We start from the raw sequence: 26,236 nt of genomic DNA, 5'->3' as shown, positions 1-26,236 counted from the left end.
GACAAAAAAAGTGGAAAGAGGCGTGATACAGAGGTAGTAAAAGGAGGGATGTGAGGAATAATTTAGAAGAGTATGGGGAAGTAAGTATGTATGGGGTTAAGGAGAGAACATGAAAGAAATGAAATGAATAACGGGAGAGTAGGCTAGGGGTGAAATACTGGAAGGCATTGAAACCTCAAGGGTGAATGGAGGGAGTAGTGGAGAAATAGATGAGGAGTGAAGAAGCGTTAAAGGCAATGTAATATGGAGGAAAAGTAAGAGAAGAAGAGATTGAAGATTTTTACAAAGGATGAAGGGAGATTCGTCTGTAAACCTCCATGGAAGCGATGACATAGATTATAGCAGGTGCGCCAGAGTACTGTGGTGTGAGCGAGGCCTCTGCATATAAAATTATTATTGATTTTTACTACGAAACCAGGTTGTTAGGCAGCCATTTTCTTTCCATCCATTAGTGCCCATGTCATCTCTGCGTCTCTGGTTAGACTCGGCCAGTGGGTTTCCAAACTTAATTTTTGATGGTGAATTGCTCGAAACAGGTGCATTGAGACGACTTATAGTATTTTGTTCTTCTCTTGTACTAACGTGGCATTCATTCAGTAAATTTTGTAGGAGCCAAAGAAGGTGGTATTTTGAGCATCTAAATCATTTGAAATAGTAGTTTCTTCATTATCGCTTTGTGAGAGAATAATCAAGTGCATTATAGGATGCTCACTATACTTAAGGAACACAGTCTGGTGGAATTGGGAGAGGATGTGGTGTAACGGCCAGAGCTGCCTGCTTTGGAACTGGAGAACCAGGTTTGAGTCTCTCCATTGGTTCAACATCTGTGATTCTGGGAAAATCGATCATGCTCCCCTTACTTAAAAAAGAAATGTGGCCTTGTGCAATGAAACTGGTGCTCATGTAAAACTGATGCCTTTGGTTTATATGAAACTGTTTGTTGCTTTTTATTTATTTCAGGGACAGGAATTAGTAACCGGAAATGCAGGCGGTGGGACATACTTCAGGCTACACATAAACTATTATAACATGGTGGAAACCGTCACCTGTCTCTCGAAAACCCCATTTCCAATCTCCAATTACATCTCTTTATATGGAGCGCATGAGAGATTACTCAACAATCTGTGTTCGCGATTTAAGGAGGGGCTGATTACAGATTTTTACAGGTAGGATTAGCTCCAACATTTAACTTTTGTAGTGCTCTAAAATAAAATCTCTATAGAATGCTTGGCTACTACAGTGTATATGTCAGATAGGATTTGTATCTCCATAGCTGCTAAATAAGAAAACGTACCAGACAAATCGTATGTGTCACTGCAGTTATATGAGCAATCACTTGCATATTGATTCTGAAGTATTCAAGACTATCAAAGATTGTATTTTGTGTGTGCTTGGTACCATATCTCTAATCAAATCTAATCAGAGAATACACTATAACCATACTGCCATAATGCCCTTAATGGCATCCTTCCCACAAGAAAATGTAAGAATATCGATGCAGTAGGTAGGAATGTATTTGGCTCTGTGAGTGTGGCCTTCCTATACCTATGCAATCTTGTTATGATATGAGGCAGTCTGCACAATGACCTGCTTTAGTAGTCAAGCCATCGAAAACGTTTACTATAAGAGTCACTAAGATTGTATTGGAACCAGTTCGTCATCATGGTAAATGCCTCCAACAGATCTTGGTCGATTCATTTAGGAGAACTTTGTCAGTGTTCTCTGGAGTGCGGGTCGGGAGAGAGCCAGCTCCATGTATAAGGTCTGGAATTACGAACCATTCAATTAGTGCTCTTCATTGTTCTCCCTTCAGTCCAGTACTAGAATCTTTTAAGTACTCATGGACGATACAACGTTAGTGTAATACATATGAGTTGTGTACTGTGAAACCATGTAGCATTTATTTTGGGTTCGGAGAAAAGAGTGTCTCTGTCAGTGGGTCACCTGGTCAGTGTGCACGTCTCATTGCACTACACAGATTGATGTCACCCAATCATTCATTGGGATTACAGCAAGATATTCTTCTGGTGCCCTAGGGATACATGCAAACGTGCCTTTCTTTGCTCTGTGGAAAACTTTCACAGGGATTCACTCATATATACACGGCTGGACCTTCCAAGTACACTTTAAATTTTTCTTCAATCCCAGTGCTACCTAAAAAAGTTAAGAAGATAAGGTGACATCGTTCAGAGGTTTTAATGATAGCCCAACACGGGCCAGGTACCCAGACCTCCTGAAACAGTCTGTGTCCTCTGTGCAGGTTGCCCATGAGAGAGTACCTTCAGTCTCAAACCAGAGAACCGTTTTCCTCAAGCAGGCACATAAGGGACCAACAATAAGAGCTTATGTCTGTCCAGTGATGGAGGTGATCCTATCAGACAGACACCACTCCACAAAATCAGGAAGAAATGTTCAGAATGTTGAATCCAGTGTGAAACAAATATCCATTGTCGCTTAATGCAGGCACAGTAACGTATTTTGCAGTTATGTTCTGTATTTCTACACACACAGAAAATCGTTTTTTTTTCAATGGCAAATATACTTTCAGAGAGGCACACTACTTTTCCACCTATACCATCCATTGCAACAGTATGTGATCTTAACCCTTTACTCGTGTTTTTCATGTAGTCGCTATTTGGGTTGTTTTTTTCTTTCCAATTCAGACTGGTAACTTTGAGAACATTCTTTTGTTTTGGGAACAGGGTGGGCAAGCTTTAGGCTATGTATGTGAAATCACCCTGTATGCTTTGCGTGTCAGTCAACCTGATCATCTGAAAACATTTACATTTAGAAATTACTTTAGGCATAAAAGTGAACTTACAGAAACACATTTTGTTTTCTTACCTTAGCTTCTCATAGACATAGAAACATTTGTACATGGTGGACCCTGAAGAGGTTCAAGAGTCTTGACGTGGAGCAATCCCAGTAGTACAGATTCTAGCTGTCATTTGGCTTCTCTGGGAATAATAAGGATAGAGCAGTGTTAAAACTCCAGATGGATTACCATGTATTGGGTTATGTTATGAACTGGACAAACAGAACTACATTGGACATATATGAACCTGCTCTACGCGTCTGAATTCTTGAATTTGGATACTGTCTGGTAGATTTGCCAGGCAGCATCTTGGTCTTCCATGCACATTTTTATGAAATACAGTTGCTGGTACAAGGAGGATCTGAAGAACAAGGCTCGCTTTGGAGACACTTTTTCAGCAGTTTCTGACCTGAATTTCTGGTTTCTCAGAACCACCCCCTCCTTATGTAACCTTGTTATTTGAGACTTTCTGAATATGTGGATTTAGTTATTGATTAGAGAAGCAAGCTTCTTTACTTTGCAATTCTTTAATTTCTCCACCTACGCTGTATATGAGGATAGTTATGCCTTAGATAAACTTATATTGATCTTGTCTTTTTTCTTGGGCATCTATGAAGCAATACTATTTGATCTTATATCATTTACATATATGTTGCTTTATGGCGCCACTATGTTACTTTAAAGAGTGATAATCGGTGGCACTACCTTGTTGTTGAAAAAGCATTAACAAAGGTAAGCTACTTATTTTGCAGGATGAATGATTAACCCCATTTCGTTACCAGAATGAATCAGATCGTTTTTAAGATTTATAAGTAGAAAATGGGAATGAGAAAGGAGAACCCTCTGCCTTCAGCATTTGTGTTGCGAAATATAGAAAACTAACGTTGTAAATGCTGCTAGAGTACATATAACGGTCTTTTTTTTTTTGTAAGACGTTTATTAATAATCCACAGAGCAATACACATAGCGTAGCCTACAACCCTTAGGGCCGGCCGCAACATTACGTTGTATTTTAAGGATAGAGAGGTGCAAGAGACAAGTATACATTCCCACATCTACAACCATGAGATATAGGTCATTAACGGTATCCTTCGCGGTAAAGGTGCTCATATTTAAATTGTGCCATTAAAGGACGTCTTATTTTATTAGTTTTAAGAAAACATTGTAACTCTGTGAACTGGACGGTTCTCATCGGTGTGTCCCACATTGTTGGCCGTGTCACCAAATAACATTTCAGCATCCACTGTACTGAAACCCATAAAAATCACGGATAGACCTTAGCTGCGTGTCAATAGAGTAGAGGTATCTGATACACGTGTGTGGCCCATCCTCGTCGCGAGTTACTCCATCCATTAAGGACGGCAGAACCCCACGGAGTATCCCTGCATTGTGTGACATTGCATATGGATAACTGTTTCAGCCTGTCTGTCAGTTGTGGAGACACGGCCCACGTCAGTCCTCGTGTCCGGTCTGGTGTCCGAGTGTGCCTCCTGGATGATGTGTAAGAGGAAAAAAGGGGGACTATGTACGGGAGACAAGAATCCAGAACAGGTAAACAGGGGGGGCTATGTGGGAGGGGGGGTGGGGAGGGAGAGTGTACCTAAGGGAGCGATGCAGTGAAGGGGGGCCAGGAAGATATTGTAACAGGTCTCGTGTTGATGTGCCTTCATGTGGTTAGCTGTCCGGTCCTCCGGCCAGCGTGTCTGACGTGTGGTGTGTGCATCTGTCAGTTGTCAGGGCGGCTGGGGGGGAGGCAGTCCCCACTGGCCTGTAAGCACCACATCTCCAGCGCCCCGAGTGTGTGAATGTCGCGAGGGGAAACACTGTCTGTGTTCCTGACGTCTCCCCATCCATCCCATCTGCGTCGCCCCGCTTGTGGCGATCCCTACACAAATCCTTTGGTCGCGCCCTCTTTCTGGAGGGATCTCACGATACCATCCCAGAGTTGTGCGATTGGTAACTGCCTTAAGCCTGCTATCTCCTCCCGATGTAATGCCACGCTTTCTGCCCTAGCCCAATTAGTGAAGGAAGCATACCAGTATTTAGGAATCGGTGGCTCTCTCTTTTTCCAGTGTTTGGTGAGTAACCGCTTGGTTGTGATGAGGCCTAGATCCCAGAACCTGGCCTGCGTCTTATTTAGCTTATTCCTTTTATATAATCCTAGAATGCAAGCCTCCCAAGTGTGTGGCAGCCCTGGGCTAGTACTGCGTGTCAGGAGAGACCTCACCTCCCCCCAATATGTAGCTAGAGAGGGGCAATGCCAGAGCATGTGCAAAATGTCCGCGCCTAGCAGGTCGCATCTGGGACAGGTAGCGGTGTTGATCATGAAGTATCTGTTGATTCTGTCTGGTGATAAGTACGCCTGGTGCAATATGTGAAATTGAATGGTTCGGAAGCGGGAGTTGCGCGGGATATTCATGGGGCAGGCTAGGATCATGGTCCACTCCTTATCCGTCCAATCCCTCCCTCGGTGGGCCGCCCATTTGTCCCGTATCGGTTGTGTGGACCGTTGTGTGTGCAGGAGGAGGGCCTGTGCCAGCCAGCGGATGATGTGGGAACCGTTGCCCATGACATGTAGGTACTGCATTACGTGGTGCATCTGCGGTTCTTCCCGAACATCTCCCCAGGAGTCCGTGTATGCCCTCAGTATAGACGCATGGAGCAGGAACTGCCCCGCCGGCAGACCCATGCCCTCCGCCAGTTCCTCGAATGGGAGCATGGCCCCATCCGCATAAAGGTCGCCCATAGTCTCCACTCCAGCCGCAGTCCAGCTCTCTAGAATGCGCGGTGTCACTGTTCCGCCTCTCCTGGGTGTGCCCAACAGGGGAAGCGCTGGGGCATAGGGCCTAACTTCCCGGGTCAGTTTCAGGCTGCGGAGGAAACATTTGCGGGCCACAGCTACATGTAGGGGCAGTGGGCGGGGTCCCTTAGTCAAGGGATGGAATAATGTGCATATTTGTGTGTGCGTCCATGTGTAGTTGGCGGTGGCCGTGTCATCTAGGTGCGTGCCGCTCAGCCAGTGTGTAACCCATTGCAGCTGTGCTGCCAGATAGTACAGCTCCATATTAGGGACTGCCAGCCCACCCTCCGCAGTTGGGGAGTAGAGTTTCGTCAGAGCCACTCGGGGGCGCCCGGTATTCCAGATCAGGTTGCGGATCATCGATTCCAGGTCTCGGAATATTTTTGCGGGGACATATAGCGGGATGTTGGCGAAGTGATAGAGCAGCCTAGGCAAGGCTATCATTTTGGATAGTGCAATCCTACTGGGTATGTTTAGAGGCAGTGTCTTCCAGAATGCCATCTGGGCACGTAAAGAGGATATAGCTCGCACCAGGTTACCCTCCAGTATGTTCTCCGCGTCCCTGTATATGTGCACTCCAAGGTATTTAAAGGTGGTAGGATACCAAGTGAGCCCTACACATCCGAGTCTCACGTCGCATTCCTGCGTGTCCGGGCTGAATAAATACACTCCGGAATTTGCCCAATTGACCTTAAGCCCCAAAACTGTTTCGAATGTCTGGAAAATTTCCGACAGTTCGTCCGGTATGACAGTAAGGTCTCGCACGTACAGAAGCAAGTCGTCCGCATAGAGCGAAACTATATGTACACCATCAGCTAGCGGGATTCCCCATCCCGCCCCCCTTGCCCGCAACAGCGCTGCCAGGGGCTCAATAGCCAGAGAGAAGAGAAGGGGCGACAAGGGGCATCCCTGTCGGGTGCCTCCGCGCACCCGCACCGCCTCCGAGAGTAACCCGCCCATTCGCACTCTGACACTGGGCCGTTGATAGATTAGTTCGACCATTTCCGTGTATGCGTCTCCCAGGCCAAATCTGTCCAGCACCGCCCCCAGATAGGGCCACTCCACAGAGTCAAAGGCCTTCTCGAGGTCCAGGACCAGACAGCCAGATCTCGGCCAGTGTGACACGGCGGCCTCTTGTATACGGAAGAGACGGCGAATATTACGTGAGGTGCTCCTCGCCGGTACGAAACCATTTTGGTCAGCATGGACCAAGGTTGGGACCTCTATAGCTAGGCGTCGGGCTAGCAGAGAGGTGAAAATTTTGTAGTCGGTGTTCAACATAGCCAAAGGCCTGTAGGAGCCCATGCTCGTTTCGTCCCTGCCGGGTTTCAGAAGTGAAACCAGGTTGGCCTCATTAAGCGTAGCTGGGAGTGTCGAGTCTTCTATCGCGGCATTATACATTTTAAGCAGCTCCGGGATCAGCGCGTCCGAACAGGTTTTAAAAAATTCGGCAGGCAGGCCATCCGGACCCGGTGATTTGCCATTGGAGAGGGCGAAAATAGCCTTGCGCATCTCCTCCTGTGTGAAAGGCGCCCCTAGGACCCCCTGTTGTGTGTCCGTAAGGGAAGGCAGTTGGACATTCGCAAGGTAGTCCACTATGGTCGCCGACGAAACCCTCAGCTGCGACCTGTATAGGGCCTGGTAGTGTTGTACAAAGGCTTGATGTATTTTACTCTGAGTGTACACTACCTCACCCACGGTCGTCCGGATGGCGGATACCGGCTCAGTACGGCTCTCCTGTCTGACCAGCCAGGCCAGCAGTCTCCCTGGTTTGTCGCTGTGTTGGTGTACTCGCGCCGAGTGGGCCGCATAGTTGATGTGACGCAATCGTTCCAATAACCTCATATGTTCCTCACGGGCCTCACCTAGCTGGTCGCCTGTCCCCTCCACTGCCTCCTGCTCCCAGCGGAGCAAGTCAGCCTCCACCCGGCGCAGGTCGGCCTCTAGTTTTTTTTGTATGCTTCCCTGTGTGCCCAAGCAGTGTCCCCGTATCACAACCTTGAAAGCGTCCCACTCGACCTGCGGGGAGGACGCTGTGCCTGAGTTATCTGTAAAGTAATGTGCCACGCAGGCCTGTAGGGAGTCCCGGAAGGGGGCATCCAGTAGTAGGGCTGGCTGTAAACGCCATGTGGGGATGGGCGGGTGCGGGCGTTCCCAAGCTATTTGCAGCGTGTGTGGATTGTGGTCCGAGTGTGTTCGGCCAAGGTATTGAGAGTCCGTAATGTGTGGCAACAGCTCTGGTGACACCATGTATCTGTCGAGGCGGACATGGAGCGCGTGCGCCCCTGAGTAGTAAGAGTATATTTTGGTGTTAGGATTATGAGCGCGCCATGCATCTTTTAAGTCCCATTGTGTCGCCCACTGGGTGAGCGCCCTTATGGCTCCTAGAGACGTGGCATCAGGCCTAGGTGGGGCCGAGCGGTCTAGCGTGGGATCCAGTACCATATTGTAATCCCCCCCTAGAACCCAGGGGACTCCATGCCAGGGCGCCAACTTCTCCGAAATGCGTGCTAGGAAGCCCCCCTGTTCCGTATTTGGAGAGTATATGGACGCCAGTACTATAGGTTGCCCATCAATGCGGCCCTTCACTAACACATATCTTCCCTCTGGGTCTGTTTGTACATCTGTCATTGTGAAGGGGGTACCCGGCTTCACCCACATTAGCGCCCCACGGGCAAACGAGGAGTACTCAGTAGCATACAGCTGCCCCCTCCACCTGCGAGTACATATAACGGTCATGTTGTGACATTGTTTTGCAAAGACCTGCACCTTGTCATTAAAGGCCATGCAGACCATCTTAAATGCAATTGGTTTCCGGACAGAATTTGCAGTCTACAGGTGAAAGGACAGAGGTTCAAATCTGCAGGTTTGCTCAAGCAGTTGCATTGTACCATTCTGCATACATTAGGAGTGACTGAGCATGGACTGAAGTTTACCTGAATATGGGAGTAGGCTAGCACAAGCTGAGATTCAATCCTATACTAGATTTAAAAAAATGGTGGACCTCTTTATTAATGTTAGGCACATTTTTACTTAGACTCCTGATGTTTGTTGGAGCAAGTTGGTGAAACTACTTTAACCTGGAGAAGCAACTGTTTTTGAAAATCGATTTTCCAAAAAGACTTTTAACTAAAGGTGATCTGAAAGGGCAGACTAACATCTTATGCTGTAAGAAAAGGCCGTTGGTCCTGCACTCCCGTCTGCCTTCTAGTCTGAAATGAGTTTCTGGGAATTATAGTCCTCCTATGTCCGAATTGCAAACATTATCTGTTTGAACTTTGCAAAATTGACACTGTAGTCTCATCTTCTTTCATGATGACCTTGGTATAATAGTCATAGAAACTGAAGGGAAGCCCATGGGTGAGAATGAACTAATAAGAGGCTTGAAACAGGTGTTAATGCACGGTAGGAGATGGTGAGGACCTTTGGGGTACTCCATAGGTATGATGCTATCATTTGGAAGAGAAAGGAATAAAGCCTGGGATGAAACCCGTGGGAAAGAGAGGATTCGAACCAACCCAACCACATTTTGTTGAGTCCAACCTGCTTCATGCGACAAGTGAAGATGGTATGGTTGACTTTATCAATTGCTTTCGAGAGAGAAGTCTAAATCATCTTCCAGATCTTGGAGATTGATCAGTTCAAGGTTCAGGTCTCCGTTGTCTAAGCGGATACATAGAAAATATAAGAGGGAGTTCATTGTTCCTCACATCACTGTAAGAAAAGAAAGAGCCAAAGAGAGTCTCATTCCATCAATATATCCAACCAGTTGCCTGCATTGCAACCTATCTCTCAACAGGTCTGTTTCTCCATTCCTTTGGCTTCTGTCGAGTTAATTGAAGCTTTCAAGAAAGCAGAGCTGAACATTTTCATTGTTCCTCTATCTTATATGCCTTTGTCAACTTCCAGGCGGCAGTAGCCTAGTTAGCACCACTGCAGTGGCGTAACGAAAATTGAAAGGCCCCCCACCCCCCTGCAGGGTACACAGCGGGCCCCCGCTCTGGATTTAATCCGGAGCTGTCAGGCTTGAGTACAGTGCAGAGGGAGCCCCCTGCAGCTTGGGGGTTGCGGGGGCCTGCGTTACGCCCCTGCACCACTGGCATTGAGCGATGCACCACCAACAACTTTAGCATCATCCCCTGCACCTTTCCCATCTTCAAAGACCTCAATCTTGATTTTTAAATATGGCATCTTCACCAACTTCTGACTCAAAAGTAAAGTCAACATTAGCTGCATTGTGTGTCACTGTATGCTGCTCATACTTGACTTCTACCTACAAAACGAATATCTTTTACTCCTCACTCTTTTATCGGAGTCTTTAAAGACATTCAGTTCTGATTCCAATGCACTGACTTTTATAAGTCCCTTTGGCGAAGGGACTGATGATGTCATAACATAACGTGTATTTCTAAAGCGCACTTGTCACCCATGGGTCTCAAGGCGCTGAATAACAGAGGTTTATTGACAACACAGATAGGGGTGAACTATTTCCTCTGGAGTCAAATTGTGCTGTACCTGAGAGCTGAAAGGTACCGGCTTCTGATGGATACATCTGCCAGTGGATTCCTCACCCTGTGAATATCCCCTGTGCCAGCAGCATTCAGAAATTTTTTGTAGCTCTCCACGCCGACGAGGACGACGTCGTAGAACCATGGTTCCGCTCACGTCTACGCTGCCGTCACTGGGGCCATAAAGGAGCCTCGTCGGCGTGATGACGTCAGTTCCCTTTTTTCCGTGCCGTCGACGCTAATGGTTTTTCTAGGACTCTCCGTAGTTTCACTTGATACTTTATGTTTCTGGCTGTATTCCTGTGCTTCTTCTTGTTTCCTTTCAAGGATGTCGACAAGGAAGTCGGGGTTCAAGCCTTGCAGGAAGTGCGGAGGACATATGTCCATTACTGATCCACATGAAAACTGCGTTTGGTGTCTGTCATTGGATCACGGCGTTGAGGGATGTGCCTGTTGCAGGAAAATGAATCCGAAGGCCTTGAAAGAAAGAGAAGCGAAGCTCTTCATGGCACAAATGAAAGAAAAAAGAGGAAGAAGAAGGTCAAGGTCATGGTCGAGGTCTCGCTCGAGGTCGGGCTCGAGATCGACGTCGGGGCATGCTTCAAGAGCCAAGAAGCATAAAAAGAAGAAGAGGCACTCTTCGAAGCATCATTCTGATAGAGAGGCGGCGCCGAAGTTGGCTTCTACAGTCCATCGACGCTGCAAGGACTTTGTGTCTCCTCCTTCGAATCCAGCTTCAGCCTCGAATCCATCGTCCCTGGAAAAATCAGCTTCGCCTGCAGTTTCTCCTGTTCGATCTCCGACGTTGGCTCCATCACCGACTTCAGAACATTCTCCGGCTCTGGTGGAAGAGGTTCCTGTGCCGGATGAGCAGGCGATTTCATCGGATCCGCTGTCGGTGCCGGCTGGCCCGAACACGGTAACACCTGCATCGGAGTCTGTCCCTGGGGCCTATCCTCCTTTTCCTAGCCCGGGACAAGATCTTTCACATTATCTTATTGCGATGTATGGAGTATTCCATAGGGCTATGTACCCTTCTGGAGCACCTTCGGGTCCTATGGGTCCATTAGCATTTAATTTGGGAGTTCCTCAGGCCTATGCCCAGGCTCCATTCATGCCATTCCTTCCGACGGCGCCGTCTGGGCACTTCCCGGTGCCGAGGACGTAGACGCCGTTTCCATCCTCTCCGACGCCGTCAGCTCGACCTCGATCGGCGCAGGCTGCGCCGTTGGATCCGTGTACGACGCCGGCTCCAGGTCCTGCGGAGTGGTCTTGGCTCCACCGGCGTCGGCGCCTAGAATAAGATCCAGCAGAGAAGCTCAGATAGTTTTGGAGGAGCAGAGATTTCGTCTGGAGGAAATGGTGGAAGGTGAGGTTGAGGACTCTGATGACTGTTTTATGGAATTAAAAGAGGCAAGTGGCCTTGATATGTCTCCTGAGTGGGAGCTTTCTCCTGTTTCGGATGCTCCATAAAAGGATGTTGCCCCCTACCATACGGTAATTAAAAAGGCAGCAGAACTTTTGGACCTTCAGCTTCCTTCTGTTGAATTTAAATCTAATATACTGACGGAAGTTTTCCACTCTCCTACTTCTGTTGTAGAACCTCTGCTATCATTTAGTGAGGTAATTACCGATCCTGTATTGGAGGTCTGGCGCAAACCATTCTCGACTCCAGCAGCTAACAAAACAATTGCAAGGAGGTATAGGGTGGCTCCAGGGGATCCTGAATTTTTATCATCACATCCTTCTCCTGAGAGTCTTGTAGTCCAGGCAGCCTGTTCAAATAAGTTTTCTGGTGCCTTTCCACAGGTTCCGGCGGACAGAGAGTCAAAAAAGCTCGACAGGGGTGGCGTGGCTAACAGCCGAGCAAGATGGCTGCTTAGTCGAAGAGATACCAGGACGGCGTAGTCCTTTATAACAATCCGACCAGTAATCCGCTACAGTAAAGTGCTCCAGGGGCCTGAGCTGAGGTCTAGGACTGTAGTGTAGTTCCTATATTCCCAATAGGCTCTGCGCATTGGAATAACATAAACGATAGTTTAGATGTAGGACTGAGGTCGACTAGGTCTCTATTGAATATGTTAGACTTAATTATGAATGCCAGCTAGCTCAGAGGTCACTAGAAACTTTCTCGAGTGAACAGGGATGAGTTAACTTCCCTGAATAGACAAGAAGAGATTAGCTTCTGACAACCGCATTAACATGACAACTTTGCTCCCCCCAGAATAAGGAGTATATCTCCAGAGTCGTGTGAAAACAATAGACAGCTATTTCATTCAGTCAATCGTGCATGCTTAGTCTCACCAGAGTGCAGAGAAATAGAGAGACGGGCGTTTTCAATAAAAGTTGTTATTTATTGAGCAGCCCTCTTTCTCGTGCAAGAGAAGTGAATTGCCGTAATTGCAATACTTGTCATTAAGTAAAGTGCGTACAGTAAAAGGAGTATTATGAAATAATACTGTAAAAGCATTGATATGGTTTCTGAGCCATATGATACTTAAAATGGATAAAATATATACATACATAAAATCATTGACTAAACGTACTCAACTGGTGCTTCTAAGATACGCCTACCCCGGTGTACCTGACCTAAGCCTAATACGTGGGAAGGAGTAAGTAAGTTGCAGTTTAAGTTAAGTTAGTTTTGCCAAGAATCTGAATCAAGAATTCTCTTAAGGATTTAATCAGCTCCGTACCTTGGTTATAGAATGAAGGAGGTCTTGTATCTCGTTCTCAGGACTCGATTTCCCAGAAACCCGCAAGGGTGACTGGAAACACTGGGGCTGGATTTCTTGGCTGGAGAAAAGACAGCGTCTCTCTCAGTGCATCAAATGGGAGGGTCGGCTTCCTTCGGCTCTCGCATCAGCTGGGCTTCGGGCAAGTAGATAGCCGCTTTGCTCCAAACCACCGTGTGTTTGCTTAAGGCAACGTTGGTATATTTATACCTGGAAGGTGCCGAGTTTGACGTAAGGTTGGACATAAGACGTCACTAAGAACTTACAGTTCTTTCTGGACTCCAGGAGTTCTTGTTCAAATCAAAACAAAAGCAGGGGGATTTGTCGGGCTGCTGGAGGCTTGGTTTGTTTAAAGAACACGTTGTACTTTCTAGGAGTCTATGGGAGTAGCCTTGCCGTATTTGGACTGCATTGGCTATGACTAAATATGGATATGATTCTTATGCCTTTATAAGGATATGTTTTGTTATAACCACATAAGGGCATGAATCGGGAATATTTAAATAGGCTCCTAGATACATTCACAACACCCACTTCACGTATTATGTCAATCATTACTAAAATACTAAGCAATACTAAACATATAACGATGCATGTGTTTTCCAACCCACCCCAAAATACATAAGATGCATTTGAAATGGTATATGGTATATACACGAAAAATGAGTATTTGTACTGTACGGTTTTCAAGCAGTGGTATCATTCAGATAATGCATATAAATATTGGCTGAATGAATTGCGAAAATTACATTTATGAAATGGCTCTTAATACAGAAAAGAAGGTCGAGACCATTTCATCACATATTTATACAATACTGTACATGTGCTAGAGGCTGAATCAAAATATTGTCTCTAGAGTTTCAAAATAGAAGTTCTGTTCTCTAAGAATAGTTCTACTTTAACCCTTTCCATGCTGATGACGGCCCCCAGCCGTCATGCACTACAGTGCTCGTGTGCTGATGATGGCTGGGGGACGTCATGACTGCACCCGCGCTGAAATCTTCAGCACAGGAGCAGAATCGGCCCAGCATGGAAGGGGTTAAGCAGAGTACCGTGTGCCAGAAAAAAGGTAAATATTTTGGAAATGGAAAAAATAATTTTGCTTTCAGGGGAAAAAATAGTTCCAATTTTTTTTTTCAGTAGTCTTATTTATCAAAACTGAAGGCCGAATTCAGAGTTCAGGGAACGCTGTGTGCTCGTTGTTTCAAAAGTTATTCTCGTTGTTAGGAGAGAACATCATCAGACAGGCGTGAGAAAAATTGGTCTACAACAGTCGGTGAAAGTTCGACCAGGTTAGAAAAAGCTGCAATAGTGCATATGTGAGAATCATTGCCATCATTGATGTCTGGATCGGCAATGCTCACAGAAGGTTGTACCTGTGTGGTGCTGCTTTCATCTTGTAGTTCACCGCCACCTAATCGTAATGGTGAAGTCTCAACGAATGCCGTCATCAGAATAGGTAGCCGCTGGGGACAACACGTTGCATGAGCCGTTAACGAACCAAGCAAAGTACCGATATCCATAGGTACTGCTGATGGTAGTGTAAGACAGATGTCCAACACGCATTCTTCTCCGCATAGCAGACATCGAAGCACAGGTAAGATGCAATCTTGCCAGATTGGTCTGAATGAAAGAAACCAGGTAGTACTCAGATCTCTTAGCAGGGCAAAGCCGAGGACTTTAGTGATCCGTTCTCGGTATCTTATAGTTACGATTGTCTCCTCCATTGTAGCCTGGGTTTTGTGTGGGGCTTGACTTGCCATATCGGAGCAGAAGAAACAAAAATAGAATTCCTGCTACGAGTCCCAAAAGAAGAGGCAGTCTGCCAAAGACCGATTGCACAAAATTCGGGAAGATGCCCAGAACCTTTTCAAAGGGTGCTAACAGTCCCGAAAAAATGGTCTTAAATACATGTGCGATGCCACTGGTATCAGACATGTTTGAAATTTGACCTAACATTTCTACAAAATGTACGGGGCAATTTGTCGATAATAGGGAATGTATCTCTGCCGCTGTCCTTGCAACTTGCAGATCATACGTCTCTTTGGACGAAGTTAAAGGCACAGTTTTTTGTAAAAGAATAGACTTCATTCTGCTTAAAGTATCAATTCGAATAGAAGAGATATTCACAGAAGGCCATAATGTTGCCTCCTTGTCTGGATAGCTGTTTGGATACAATACTTGCATACAGCAAATGACCCTGGAAGTAACGGTTATGAGATAAGCTTTTCCTGGCACCATGCCACAACAGCTGCGGTGATTTATTACAACGTAGCTGCCGTTGGAAAGTTATCTGAAAAAAAGGTCTATCTGTGTTGCAGGAGTGCCATGCAGGTGACATGAAAGGTTATTTGATGAACCGTCGCAGGCTCCATGCAGGTAAATACCTTGACACAGTAGTGTACCGCTTAGTGCATTTTTACAGTTATTACCACTAAGAAATACCTCTTTTTTCCCTTCAATATAACATTTATGTGTATAAGGTAATTTCCAGGTTGATTTGATGTATCCTTTACCCAACCTTTCATACAGGCCTGCTGGTATAAACTTTTGGCAATATTGAAACTGAAAAGTTGTTATCGGAATTGTAATTGTACCATGTATTATCCATTCAATGACAGGTCTCTCTGACATTGTCAATGGTAATCTCTCAAGCTTTTCAATGCTCAGAATCGTATAATCTGCTCCTTTTTCTGCCAAACTGATTTGTTTATCAGTAAGGTTAAAGATAGAAAATAATGAAGTTTTGTTGATTAGACGCCATGGCACGTGACCGTAACGCAGATTTTGTAACATCCAGCCTAGCTGTACAATAGAACGTAATTGGGACTGGCCATGTTGTAACATTATCAAGTCATGCTCTATTATATCAATAGCAGATGATACAATGCTGTCCAGCGAATAAATTCTGGAGGACAGAGTCGTTAACCCATTGTCCACTACAGACCGTGATTTTTCCAAAGTTATACGATCAATTTCTCGTATTTTTTCAGCAGTTTCAATTTGCATTACTTTCCAAGTCTCGTTGTAAGCTGCGTATATACCGGCGTATATGAAACGTTTTTGACGCTGTTTGCGAGGTCCCAATATGAAATCTCGCAAGTCAGCACCTTCTTTAAGTAAAGTTAAGTGTTGCTTAATTTCCTGCAGTGTAGATCTCTGTAGCCAATCGAGGCATAGTTTCCCTATACTGTATGTTGTAACTATTCCTGGATGTTGTCTCTGGGAATATCTTGGGTCTGGCCTGGTCTGTTTGAACCCCTGTGTTTTGTTCATGAATCTATCTTGACAGTTATTAGTGTCTGTGGGCCAGATCAACCATTTTTTCCAATCAGGATTTGTTCTATTTTGGTGTAAAATATGGGATACATCTATCTCCACATCTGTAGTGCTATTACTATCAGGTATGGGCTTTGGAATAGACGGTTTGTTTAAGTCTTTTATCTTGGCTAAACCAAGACAGGTTGTTTGTTGAATGGTGTCATTCAGGAATATTATCTGTTCTGGGATCATGCAGGCTCTAAATAATGATTCTATACCGTGTACCTGCCAGTCTTTTGTACCCCAGATGGTTTTTGTCTCAATATTATTTTTCCAAAATTCAAAACCAAATGTAGACATTTTTTCATAACATTTTTCAGAATAAATCAATTTAGTATTTGTCAACATGTTTTTCAATCCTGTCTTATTTAACATTCTGTAATAAAACGTTTCTGGATCTGTGTTGTTAAACCCTGAGAAGTATGGAAATTTCTCATAAAATGTTTTTGAACTGCCTTTTGGCGGTGTTGGACAATGTTCCCATTGATTATAAGTAAAAACATTTCTAGGATTAGCAGATTTATGCAAATAGTGATGACCATAATGATTATAACAATACATTTCTTCATAGTTCGATGAACCCTGCAAATAGTCATGTTCTGTGAATTTTGCTGACATTTCTAAATTTGACATCATATTATTAATATTTTCAAAGTCTCAATCATCAGAGAAAGTACTTGGTGTCACAAAGTCACTTAATGAAACCTTGAACTGGTGTGGATATTTCAAGAGCTCAACCGGGCCATAGATTTCGTAATCCGTTTTGTCCCATGCTATACCCCCAGGTATAGGATTGGCTGTGATGTTTACTGATGACAGTTCTCTTTTTTCAATGTGAGAAGATCTTTGAGGCTTTAGGGCCAAGTTGATGTTCTGACTTGCTGTGTCCATTGTACTATATTTTCCATCAATAAATCTACCCAAACATAAAATCATGATGAGCCAAAGTAGGAGGAAAAGTACACCTAACATCCATAAATCAATCCATGGTGAAATCAGATATGTTTCTTTGAGTTGATGAAAGAGTTCAGTCATTTTTTCTTTGAAAGTTTTGGTTGCTGGCGTTTCTTCATGTTCACTTGGACCATCGGAAAAGTCATCGAAATTGATGAAGTAGCCAGATGCAGTTCTGTCAATTGTTGGAATTGCTTCCGGATTTTCATTTGTCTTTGGATATGTATGTTCAGAGGCTACATCATTGTAGACTGGTGTTTCTTGACGAACTGTTGCAATTTGGGTTTCAAGAGGCACAAGTTCCATGGCTTTGTTGCATAGTCCTTTTTTGTTCACTGTAGGTTTATCAAAAGTGATTAGTCTCTCAGTTTGAACCTCTTGGATTGTAGCAAGATTTGGTCTTCTGCTATTTCTTGGGAGTCCACTGGTCTTACTACTTATTATCGGCCACATGATTGTGGTTTTACCAGGTCGATTGATACAACTCTGTTCTCCTTTTTACCAGCAAGTGGCGGTAGTGCTAACGCGGGATTACTGGTTACTAATTATCTTACCAAATCCCATTTCCTGTCGACTGAATCGTTGGTACCTGTCTTGAGTAAAAGGTAATCTCGCAATAAAGCAATCAATTTAAGAACTTACACCACTCTAAATGACCACTGACCAAAATTAAGTTTTAAAGATTTAATATAAAGTCAAAGATAACTGAAGATACAAACTTCTCAAAATGAGATTAAGAAGATAAATCGGTATCACTATGAACATGAACTTTTTGAATAATCTGAGTCTGAAGAACAAAATAATAAGTACAACTTCTAATAACATGAGCGTTGCCAAAATGAATACAAGTTGCAACCTCAAAGTCATTACAGAAAGAAAAATTAAGGTTAGTCTGTCCCTACACTACACTAAATGACATCCCTACTTAACAAGATCTTTACCCTCTAGGTGTCAGCCGTGGTGATTTCCTAAGAAGATCACGCACTTCTCTTTGTCTCTTCTCTGATAATGGGTCTCTCCTGATCAGCCTATCTGCCTACCCATCCGCTTCCTTAGGCTCCCAAAATCATCTGCTCTGCTCTCCTCCCGGGTCACTTTCCCTAATACCAAATCACATTTCCAATAGAAACGCCCCTTGGGACGCCCCTCACGTGGTACATCTTTGCGCGGTAAACTCCATGATGGTACTCTTGAAGACCCTCGTTAAAGTTGACCTTGGTTCCCAGGCGGCTTCTTCAGTGCGCTGATACCCCCTGAAATTCCTGGAAACTCCTACAGGCCTGCGCAAGGCGCCACTGAACAAAGTCCCTTTCATTCGAGCTGATTAGGACCCTCGCACCTGCATACAGCTCGTCCTGCAGTGGGCCTCAAATTCCAGACTTCACCATATCTTAGGCCATAAAACACTCTCAGAGCTCCATACTGGACACCTCACGACCTCTCCTCTAATGAGCACATGACGATTTAAACTACATGACATTATCTGTTCTGGCCTACTTGATTTACATGCAGCAGGTTCCTGCACTCTTAAAACGTTAACTTGATTTAAACAGCAAACATTCTTAACTAGCATACGTTTCTAAAATAACACATCTATAAAGCATATACTTTTAACCCTAAGTTCAATAGTACATTTTGAAAGAACCATGTCAACTTTATCTCACATTAGTTTAGCAGCACGTTCAGGTTTGCTGTGAATTGCCCTAAGGCCTACACAAAATACTGGAATCCAAAGTTACATTTAATTCGGACATGACTCTTTTAACATGAGAGAACCATGAGGTTTTCACATATACTCCAACATTTCTAAATTTAATCTCACACCGTTATAATTATGGTTACTCTACTTAACATTCTATACATTTCGCTATTGAATATAAAACACTCGTGTGCAAAACATGTTTAAACTAACTACGTGCTTGTAAATATGGCGTACTTATACATTTTTTCAAACTTGTGCTCTCTCAGTCCCCCCTTTGATGACGTTCAGGGGTCATCATCACCATGACACTAAAAATGTAGAACCTTTTAAAGTGAAGTCAGAACAGTACCACTTCTTTTCATACTCTCTAATGCTTTCAGACTTTTATATTGAGTGTCCTGCATCGCTGTCAACTCTTCTTCCTGTTTCTTCATAGTTCTCTGTAACCTATTTGCTCTATACCATTGATACAAACGCACCAATCCCCACAAAGTGATTACACAAATCATTACTATGATGATGGGTTTCAATATGTACCAAACGATACCCTTTCCTAAGTTGGCAAACCAACTTCCAACTTTACCCATTCCATGACCTACTTTTTCCCACACATTTACCTTTGCCAGGTCCTCAATTTCGTAGTGTATGGCAGTGATGTTTTGTATATACTTCTCTAGAGGTTTTGAATTGTCTGGAATGTAAGTACAGCATTCCTGGACCTTCAAGGCCCTACAGACTCCTCCCTCTTTTGCTAACAGAACATCTAAAGCAAGTCGGTTCTGAAGAACCATTGCCCTAATCGATTGCATCTCCCCTTCTATCAGCATCAAGGATCTTGCAGTACTGGCAGATAGCCTATCTACGACTGTAGCTAACCTCCTGATCTTAATGTCATTCATTATCAATCCTAGGAACGGGAATGCAGCACCTATTACATCTCCAACTACTTCTGCTGCACCCAGCCCTCGCTTCCATCTAGTTGATATTTCTTTCTTAGGCGTATCTAAATTCTCAACATGATATATTTTAGGGAAGACAACAGCCAGATAGCATGATCCGTACCAATTATCTGGTAACTTCACATAGGCATATCTTCCACATACAAAATATACATTTGGTATTGCTTGCATCCCTTTCATGAAGTTCTTAGAGTAGTACTCCAATTGAAAGGCATGTTCACAATTTACTTGTCCTACATAAACGTTTTCATAATAGGAGTAACTCCTGTGAATGCACAGTTTCCCCCGTTTCTCCTTATGCAAAGCAATTGGACCAATACTACCTTTTCGTTGTTGTGCCCTTTCCTCCTTGGTCCAATCTGTTTCCCCTTGTCCTGATGCCTTCAATATCTTCTGCCTCCTGTATCTAGTATCTACCTGAGCTATAAACTTTTTCTCAACTTCTGATATTTGACAAGTCAGATTGTTGATTCGAGCATGTGAAGTATCTAACGTTCTCCATGGAATAAACCATTTGTGTAACCTGTCTTCGCTTTTGTAGTAGTCCCATTTGTTCAAATGCTTGAAATTCGGAACCTCTGGCAATGTCGAGTCGAAATTCGAGAAGTAATACTCAAATCCGTCTCGTCCATAAAACATACTTAACAATAAACTGCACGTTATCCCATAGGTCAACGGGAGATGATGGTATTTGATACCCTCCTCCACCGAAATTGGTAATTGCATACAGACATAGCAATCCTTTACCTCCATGGCATCAACATATTCATAAAGCAACTTAGCATAAGCATTTGACTTGTAATTCCCCTGTGACTCATCCATGTGTAACCTTTTTACTTCTGCATCTAACAACGCTTTGTCTTACTCATTGATGTTTCCCTTCTCCTTAATAATGGTAGTTCTCGGTGTTGACACTCCCTTATCCTCCTTAACTGTGGTTCCATCCCCTTCGTGTCCCGCTAGGAATGAAACAGTTACCACTAAAATAATAAGAGAAACCACTACTCCTAAAAATGTAACAGCTATACATTTTGCCCTGCGGTTCGGGTTGCCAGCCTCCATGTTCTCAAACAGTGTAGTTTTCGACTTTCTTCCAGCATTCACTTCCTCTTCTTTTCAAACAAAGTCTTTCTCTCTTGCAATGTCTTTCTTGGAACACTTGGAAGCTTGACAATTTATTTCCGCAAAACAATTCAAAGTCCAGTAAAATAGACAACCCTAGCCCTTCTCCATCCGCTAAAAGGAAACCCCTACCATTTTTTTTTTTTTTCTTCTTCCACTCGGCGCTAGGTTATCTTGCAACAATTTACAATGTCTTTTCAAAAGTCTTATTTTCGTCTGAAGTTATGTATGACTCAAGGAGTGACACTACTTCTTCATAAACGTCCATCCGAAGTATCATTCCCTCAGGTTCTGGACAGTTCGTACCACACCATGGAAAGTCAACTTTTTCTAGGATTATTCTCCTTATTTCGCTCAAGACAAGTGGACGGACGAAATTGAGAGTTAGCGTTTTTTCAATTTCCAATCCTGGTACTATCAGTTCTATATCCACAATTACAAAGGGGTCCGTTCTAATCAAGATCACTTTCTTCACTTTTCCAGATCTGCACCCCCTTAAAGCCATTCGCAATATGATATTAGTCCACAACAATAAGTGCTCCTAGCATTTCTACTACTCGCTCAAGCATTTCCAAACGAAGAAGAGTTCCCTCCAATATTGGATATCGTGAACAGCAAACTGGAAACTCAACTGTTTCTAAAATCAACTTTCTTATTCCACTCAGGAGAGCAGGATGAACGATGTTAAGTGTCAGCAACCTTTCGGTCTCCGCTCCTGGCAGTAGAAACTTTATTTGCACTGTGATGATCGGGTCAGTTCTGATCAGTTCCACCTCCCTGATCCTCCCTGTTCTGTGTCTCCCAGACATCTGCCACGAGGTAGGTCCAGTCGGGAGTAGAGTATCTTCTGCTAGGCACTCGCACCCTACTTGATCTTCTAAGACCCTCCTCGGCTTGATCCTGGATATCTTCTTCTGGATCTGAGTCTTCGGATATAGGAGTGAGCGTTTCTTCCTGGGCCGACCTCAAACTTAGCCTTCTTCTCCTTGTTGGCCAAGTGGCAGCTCCAAGCCTTATTCTCCTATTTCTTGTCCTCCCACTTGGTTCTTGGTCGCTCCGATACGGATCTGAGTCTGAGTCGTATTCACTTCTGCTCTCTCCTTCAGTTGCGTCTTCTGTCTCACTGCCGTCCTGCCTTCGCTCTTCTTCTGAATCCGTTGCGTTCCCAACTTCTTCCGACACCCCCTCAGCTGCCTCTATCCCTTCTTGCGACTCTTCTTCCACTTCCGGGCTTTCGTCTGGGATGGGAGCTGTTCCTTCTAGAGGTGCTGGAACTCTTCGAGTATGGGATGCATGGATCCAATTTGGCAGCCCCCCGCACTTCACCGCGGTGTTCGTTATCAGGATTACCTGAAAGGGCCCACGCCAGCGAACATCTAGGCAGTTCTTCCGGACGTGCTTTTTAACCAGGACCCAGTCCCCTGGGTTCAGGTCATGACACAGGTTCCTCGCTGCTGGAACTTCAGCCGCATGCACCTGAAGGGACACAGAATGGATGGCGTCAGACAGTCCTTTACAATAATCCAAGATCAGATCATCTGTAATATTCAATAGAGCAGTAGTTGGAACTGTAGGAAGTCTCATGGCCCTCCCCATCAGGATCTCGTGGGGAGAGAGACCTGTCCTCCTATCAGGTGTGCTGCGCATGCTCATGAGCACCAATGGAAGAGCATCTGGCCAACTCAAGGATGTGGATGCCACTACTTTAGCCAATCTATTCTTCAAAGTGCCATTCACTTGTTCCACAATTCCTGAAGCTTCTGGTCGATAACTACAATGCAGCTTTTGATCGATATTCAGTGTGGAGCACAACATCTTCACTATTTCGCTGTTAAAATGTTTTCCTCTGTCCGATTCCAAAGAGGCAGGCACCCCGAAGCGCGGTATCAACTCCCTGAGCAACAATTTAGCCACTGTGAGTGTATCGCACCTACGTGTAGGGTACGCTTCAACCCATCTGGAAAATACGCATACAATCACCAACACATACCGAAGGCGATTGACTCTTGGCATTTCGATGAAATCTAGTTGCATTCTATTGAAAGGCCCCCCCGACCTCCCAATGTGACTCAGTGTGACTGGTGTTCTTTTGCCTACGTTCAGCTGTTGGCAGGTAACACATCGTTTACATACTGATTCTGCTGCTATTCTAAATTTAGGGCAATACCAAGTTTGCCTAAACACTCTCATCATAGCATCCCTTCCTAGATGTACTGGACCATGTATTTCTCTCGCCATGGGATTAGCTAATTCTTCAGGTAACACAGCTCTCCCATCTGCTGAAACCCAAAAATCCATTTCACTTCGCACACAACCTGCTATTTCCCATGCCTTTTTCTCTGTTTCAGGTGCGTTCTCCTGCATTATCCTTAAATCCTCCCAAGTGTCTACAGTTTCTAACATCATACTTAATTCAGTCTTTTCTTCTGCACCTTCTATTTCCACCTTTGAGAAAGAATAACTTTGTTCCGCACAATAGCGTGCGACTTCATCAGCATATCTATTACCTTGTGACACAAAATCTGTATTCTTAGTATGAGCTACACACTTCACTACTGCAATGTCAACAGGACCTTGTAATGCTTCTATCAGCAATCGCACAAATTCTCCATTTCGAATGGGCGAACCAGAGGAAGTCATGTAACCCCTCTGAGACCACAACTGCCCGAAATCATGAACCACACCGAAACCATATTGGCTGTCCGTGTAGATGGTGACTCTCTTTCCGTTTCCTGCTATGCAGGCACGAGTTAGGGCAATAATCTCTGCTACCTGTGCGGAATGTACTCCTTCCAGGCAAGCGGCTTCCACAACTCCAGCAATGGTACAAACAGCATAAGCTGCTCTCAACCGACCAGTATCGTCTCTTAAACATGAGCCATCAACAAAGTAAATTTCATCGGGGTCAGACAATGGCTCATCCACTATATCTGGTCTGGGTTTCGTGCATAGTTCAGTCACATCAAGGCAATCGTGGTCTTCACATCCTTCGCCTTCTATAACCGAAGGTAATGGCATCAAAGTAGCAGGATTCAAGACAGAGCATCTCCTGAGAGTCACGTTTTCTGCGGCAAGTATAACTTGCTCATAACGCGTGAGCCTGCTATTGGTCAGATGCTGCGTCTTCGTCCTGGTCATTAACAATTCAACTGAATGCGGTACATACACCACCACTGGATGTCCCATTACAATACTTTCGCTCCTTTCAATGCTGACACCCGTTGCGGCAACGGATTTGAGACATCCGGGCAACGCTGCGGCTACTGGATCTAATGTAGCCGAAAAATATGCAACTGGTCTACGGGCATTACCGTGGGTCTGTGCCAAGACTGACAAAGCACATCCCTCTCTCTCACAGCAATAGAGTGAAAATGACTTTTCGTAATCTGGCATTCCCAGAGCCGGAGCACGACATAAATCGTCTCTCAGCTGTAAAAACGCCACCAGACATTCTTCATCCCATGGTACCGGATCACTCACCTCCTTGTGCGTCAGTTTCTGTAAGGGCTTTGCTTTCAGTGAAAAGTTAACTATCCACTGTCGGCAGTAACCCACCATTCCTAAGAACATTCTAACTTCTCTCTGTGTTGTAGGCGCATTCATTTTCATTATCGCCTCAATCCTCTCTGGGGACACCTTACGTTTCCCTTTTTCTAACCTGTGCCCTAGATACTGTACTTCTGTCAGACAATACTGTAACTTGCTCGGAGATACCTTATGTCCATTTTCAGCTAAATGATTCAGTAAGGCAATTGAATCTAATTTACAGGCTTCCTCTGTTTCTGACGCAACAAGTAGGTCATCTATGTACTGTACCAGAACCGAGTTCTGTGGCAGTACTAGATTCTCAAGATTCTTTTTCAACAACTGATTAAAGATGGATGGACTGTCTGTGAATCCTTGTGGGATTCGACACCATGTTAAAACGCGATCTTCCATTTTAAACGCAAAAAGGTACCTGCTCTCTTCATCCAATGGGATTGAAAAGAAAGCCTGACAAAGATCTATCACTGTGAACCATTCTGCTTGACATGGTATTTGAAACAATATCACTGATGGATTCGGTACCACGGGACAACATGAAACGACTATGTTGTTAATTTTTCGTAAATCCTGAACTATCCTAAACTTCCCGCTAGGTTTCTGCAAACCCATAATCGGGGAGTTACAAGGACTACCCACGATTTCTTTCAGTATTCCCTGCTGTATCATTGACTCGATCACAGGCTTTATTCCTGCAATCGTTTCCTGTGACAATTTGTATTGAGGCGTTCTTGGAAACTCAACATTTGGTTTTACCAGAATTTTTACCGGTTCTACCCCTTTAATCAATCCTATATCTTCTCCTGTGAAATCCCACACCTCTGACGCCACTGCATCTCTTAAGTCTTGTGGAAGATCTTCTACAGTCAGAGTAGGATATAGTTCTACACAGAATTTTGAATTGGCCACCTTAAAGGTAGCATCATCGTCGGTAGTCTGTACCTCCACTCCTTGTGGGGTGCAGTATATGGTGCAATTCAATTTGCATAACAAATCCCTACCTAACAGACATACCGGACTCGAGTCACAAACCACAAACTGATGTTCGTTCATGTGGTTTCCAATTTTCACAGACACTGGTTCTGTCAAGGGACTAGTCATTCTTTTATTTGCGACTCCTACCACTTGAATTGTTTCCCCTGACATTGGCAAGTCTGGAACTACCGCTGATCTCAGAGTCGAACGAGTAGCCCCAGTGTCCACTAAGAACGTAGTGGGACACCCTGCCACTTCTGCCTCAACAAATGGCCCTCTTTGATCCACTTCTAGAACTGCCCCGAGGGTACAGTCCTCTTCACTGCTCACCCGTTGTCCTGTCAATGGATCAATGTAATAACATTTTTCTTCCTCAATAAACAGAGGCATTTGTTTAAAGACCTTTCCTCCAGCTGCTATCTTCGGTGGCTGTGGGAATTGGGCCCGTGGAGCCGAAGTCCCCCCTTTGGCCACCTTACTGCTTGGGACTGTCACCTTTTGCACTGGGTCTTCTTGGACCTGCTCTTCTACTTCTAGCTCTCCGTTTTCAGGGTTAAAGGGACACTCGCGTCGCCAATGCCCCACCTGATGACACAGATGACACTTTGTCGTTTTCTTTAAAGTGGCAAAGTCTATCCTAGGTCTCTGCCCTTCTTCATTATCTTTATTCTGACCATTTGGTTTTCGTCCCATCCCCTGCTTCTGCTGGCCACCCTTCCCAGCGGACTGCATTTGCACCACCATCAATTTCTCCTTTAGATTCTTGGCTTTAGAATCTATCTCGTCACTGCAGTACCTCGCA

The 26,236-nt window shown here is 44.6% G+C and overlaps 1 protein-coding gene across 5 annotated transcripts in view; it reads left to right on the top strand.

Moving 5' to 3' along the window:
- The window catches only part of CFAP61 (cilia and flagella associated protein 61), a 2,132,686-nt gene that overhangs the window by 1,809,543 nt on the left and 296,907 nt on the right, over positions 1 to 26,236 (top strand). For all 5 annotated transcript variants that reach the window (XM_078649333.1, XM_078649336.1, XM_078649335.1 and 2 more), the window contains one exon: positions 961 to 1,166. In XM_078649333.1, the coding sequence (XP_078505459.1) occupies positions 961 to 1,166 (206 nt within the window). The remainder of the gene's footprint in view (positions 1 to 960; positions 1,167 to 26,236) is intronic.

Source organism: Lissotriton helveticus, chromosome 6 (genome assembly GCF_964261635.1).
Source record: "Lissotriton helveticus chromosome 6, aLisHel1.1, whole genome shotgun sequence".
NCBI classification, from domain to species: domain Eukaryota; kingdom Metazoa; phylum Chordata; class Amphibia; order Caudata; family Salamandridae; genus Lissotriton; species Lissotriton helveticus.
Note: the sequence above shows the minus strand (reverse complement) of the source record. Positions and strands in the feature narration are given on the sequence as shown.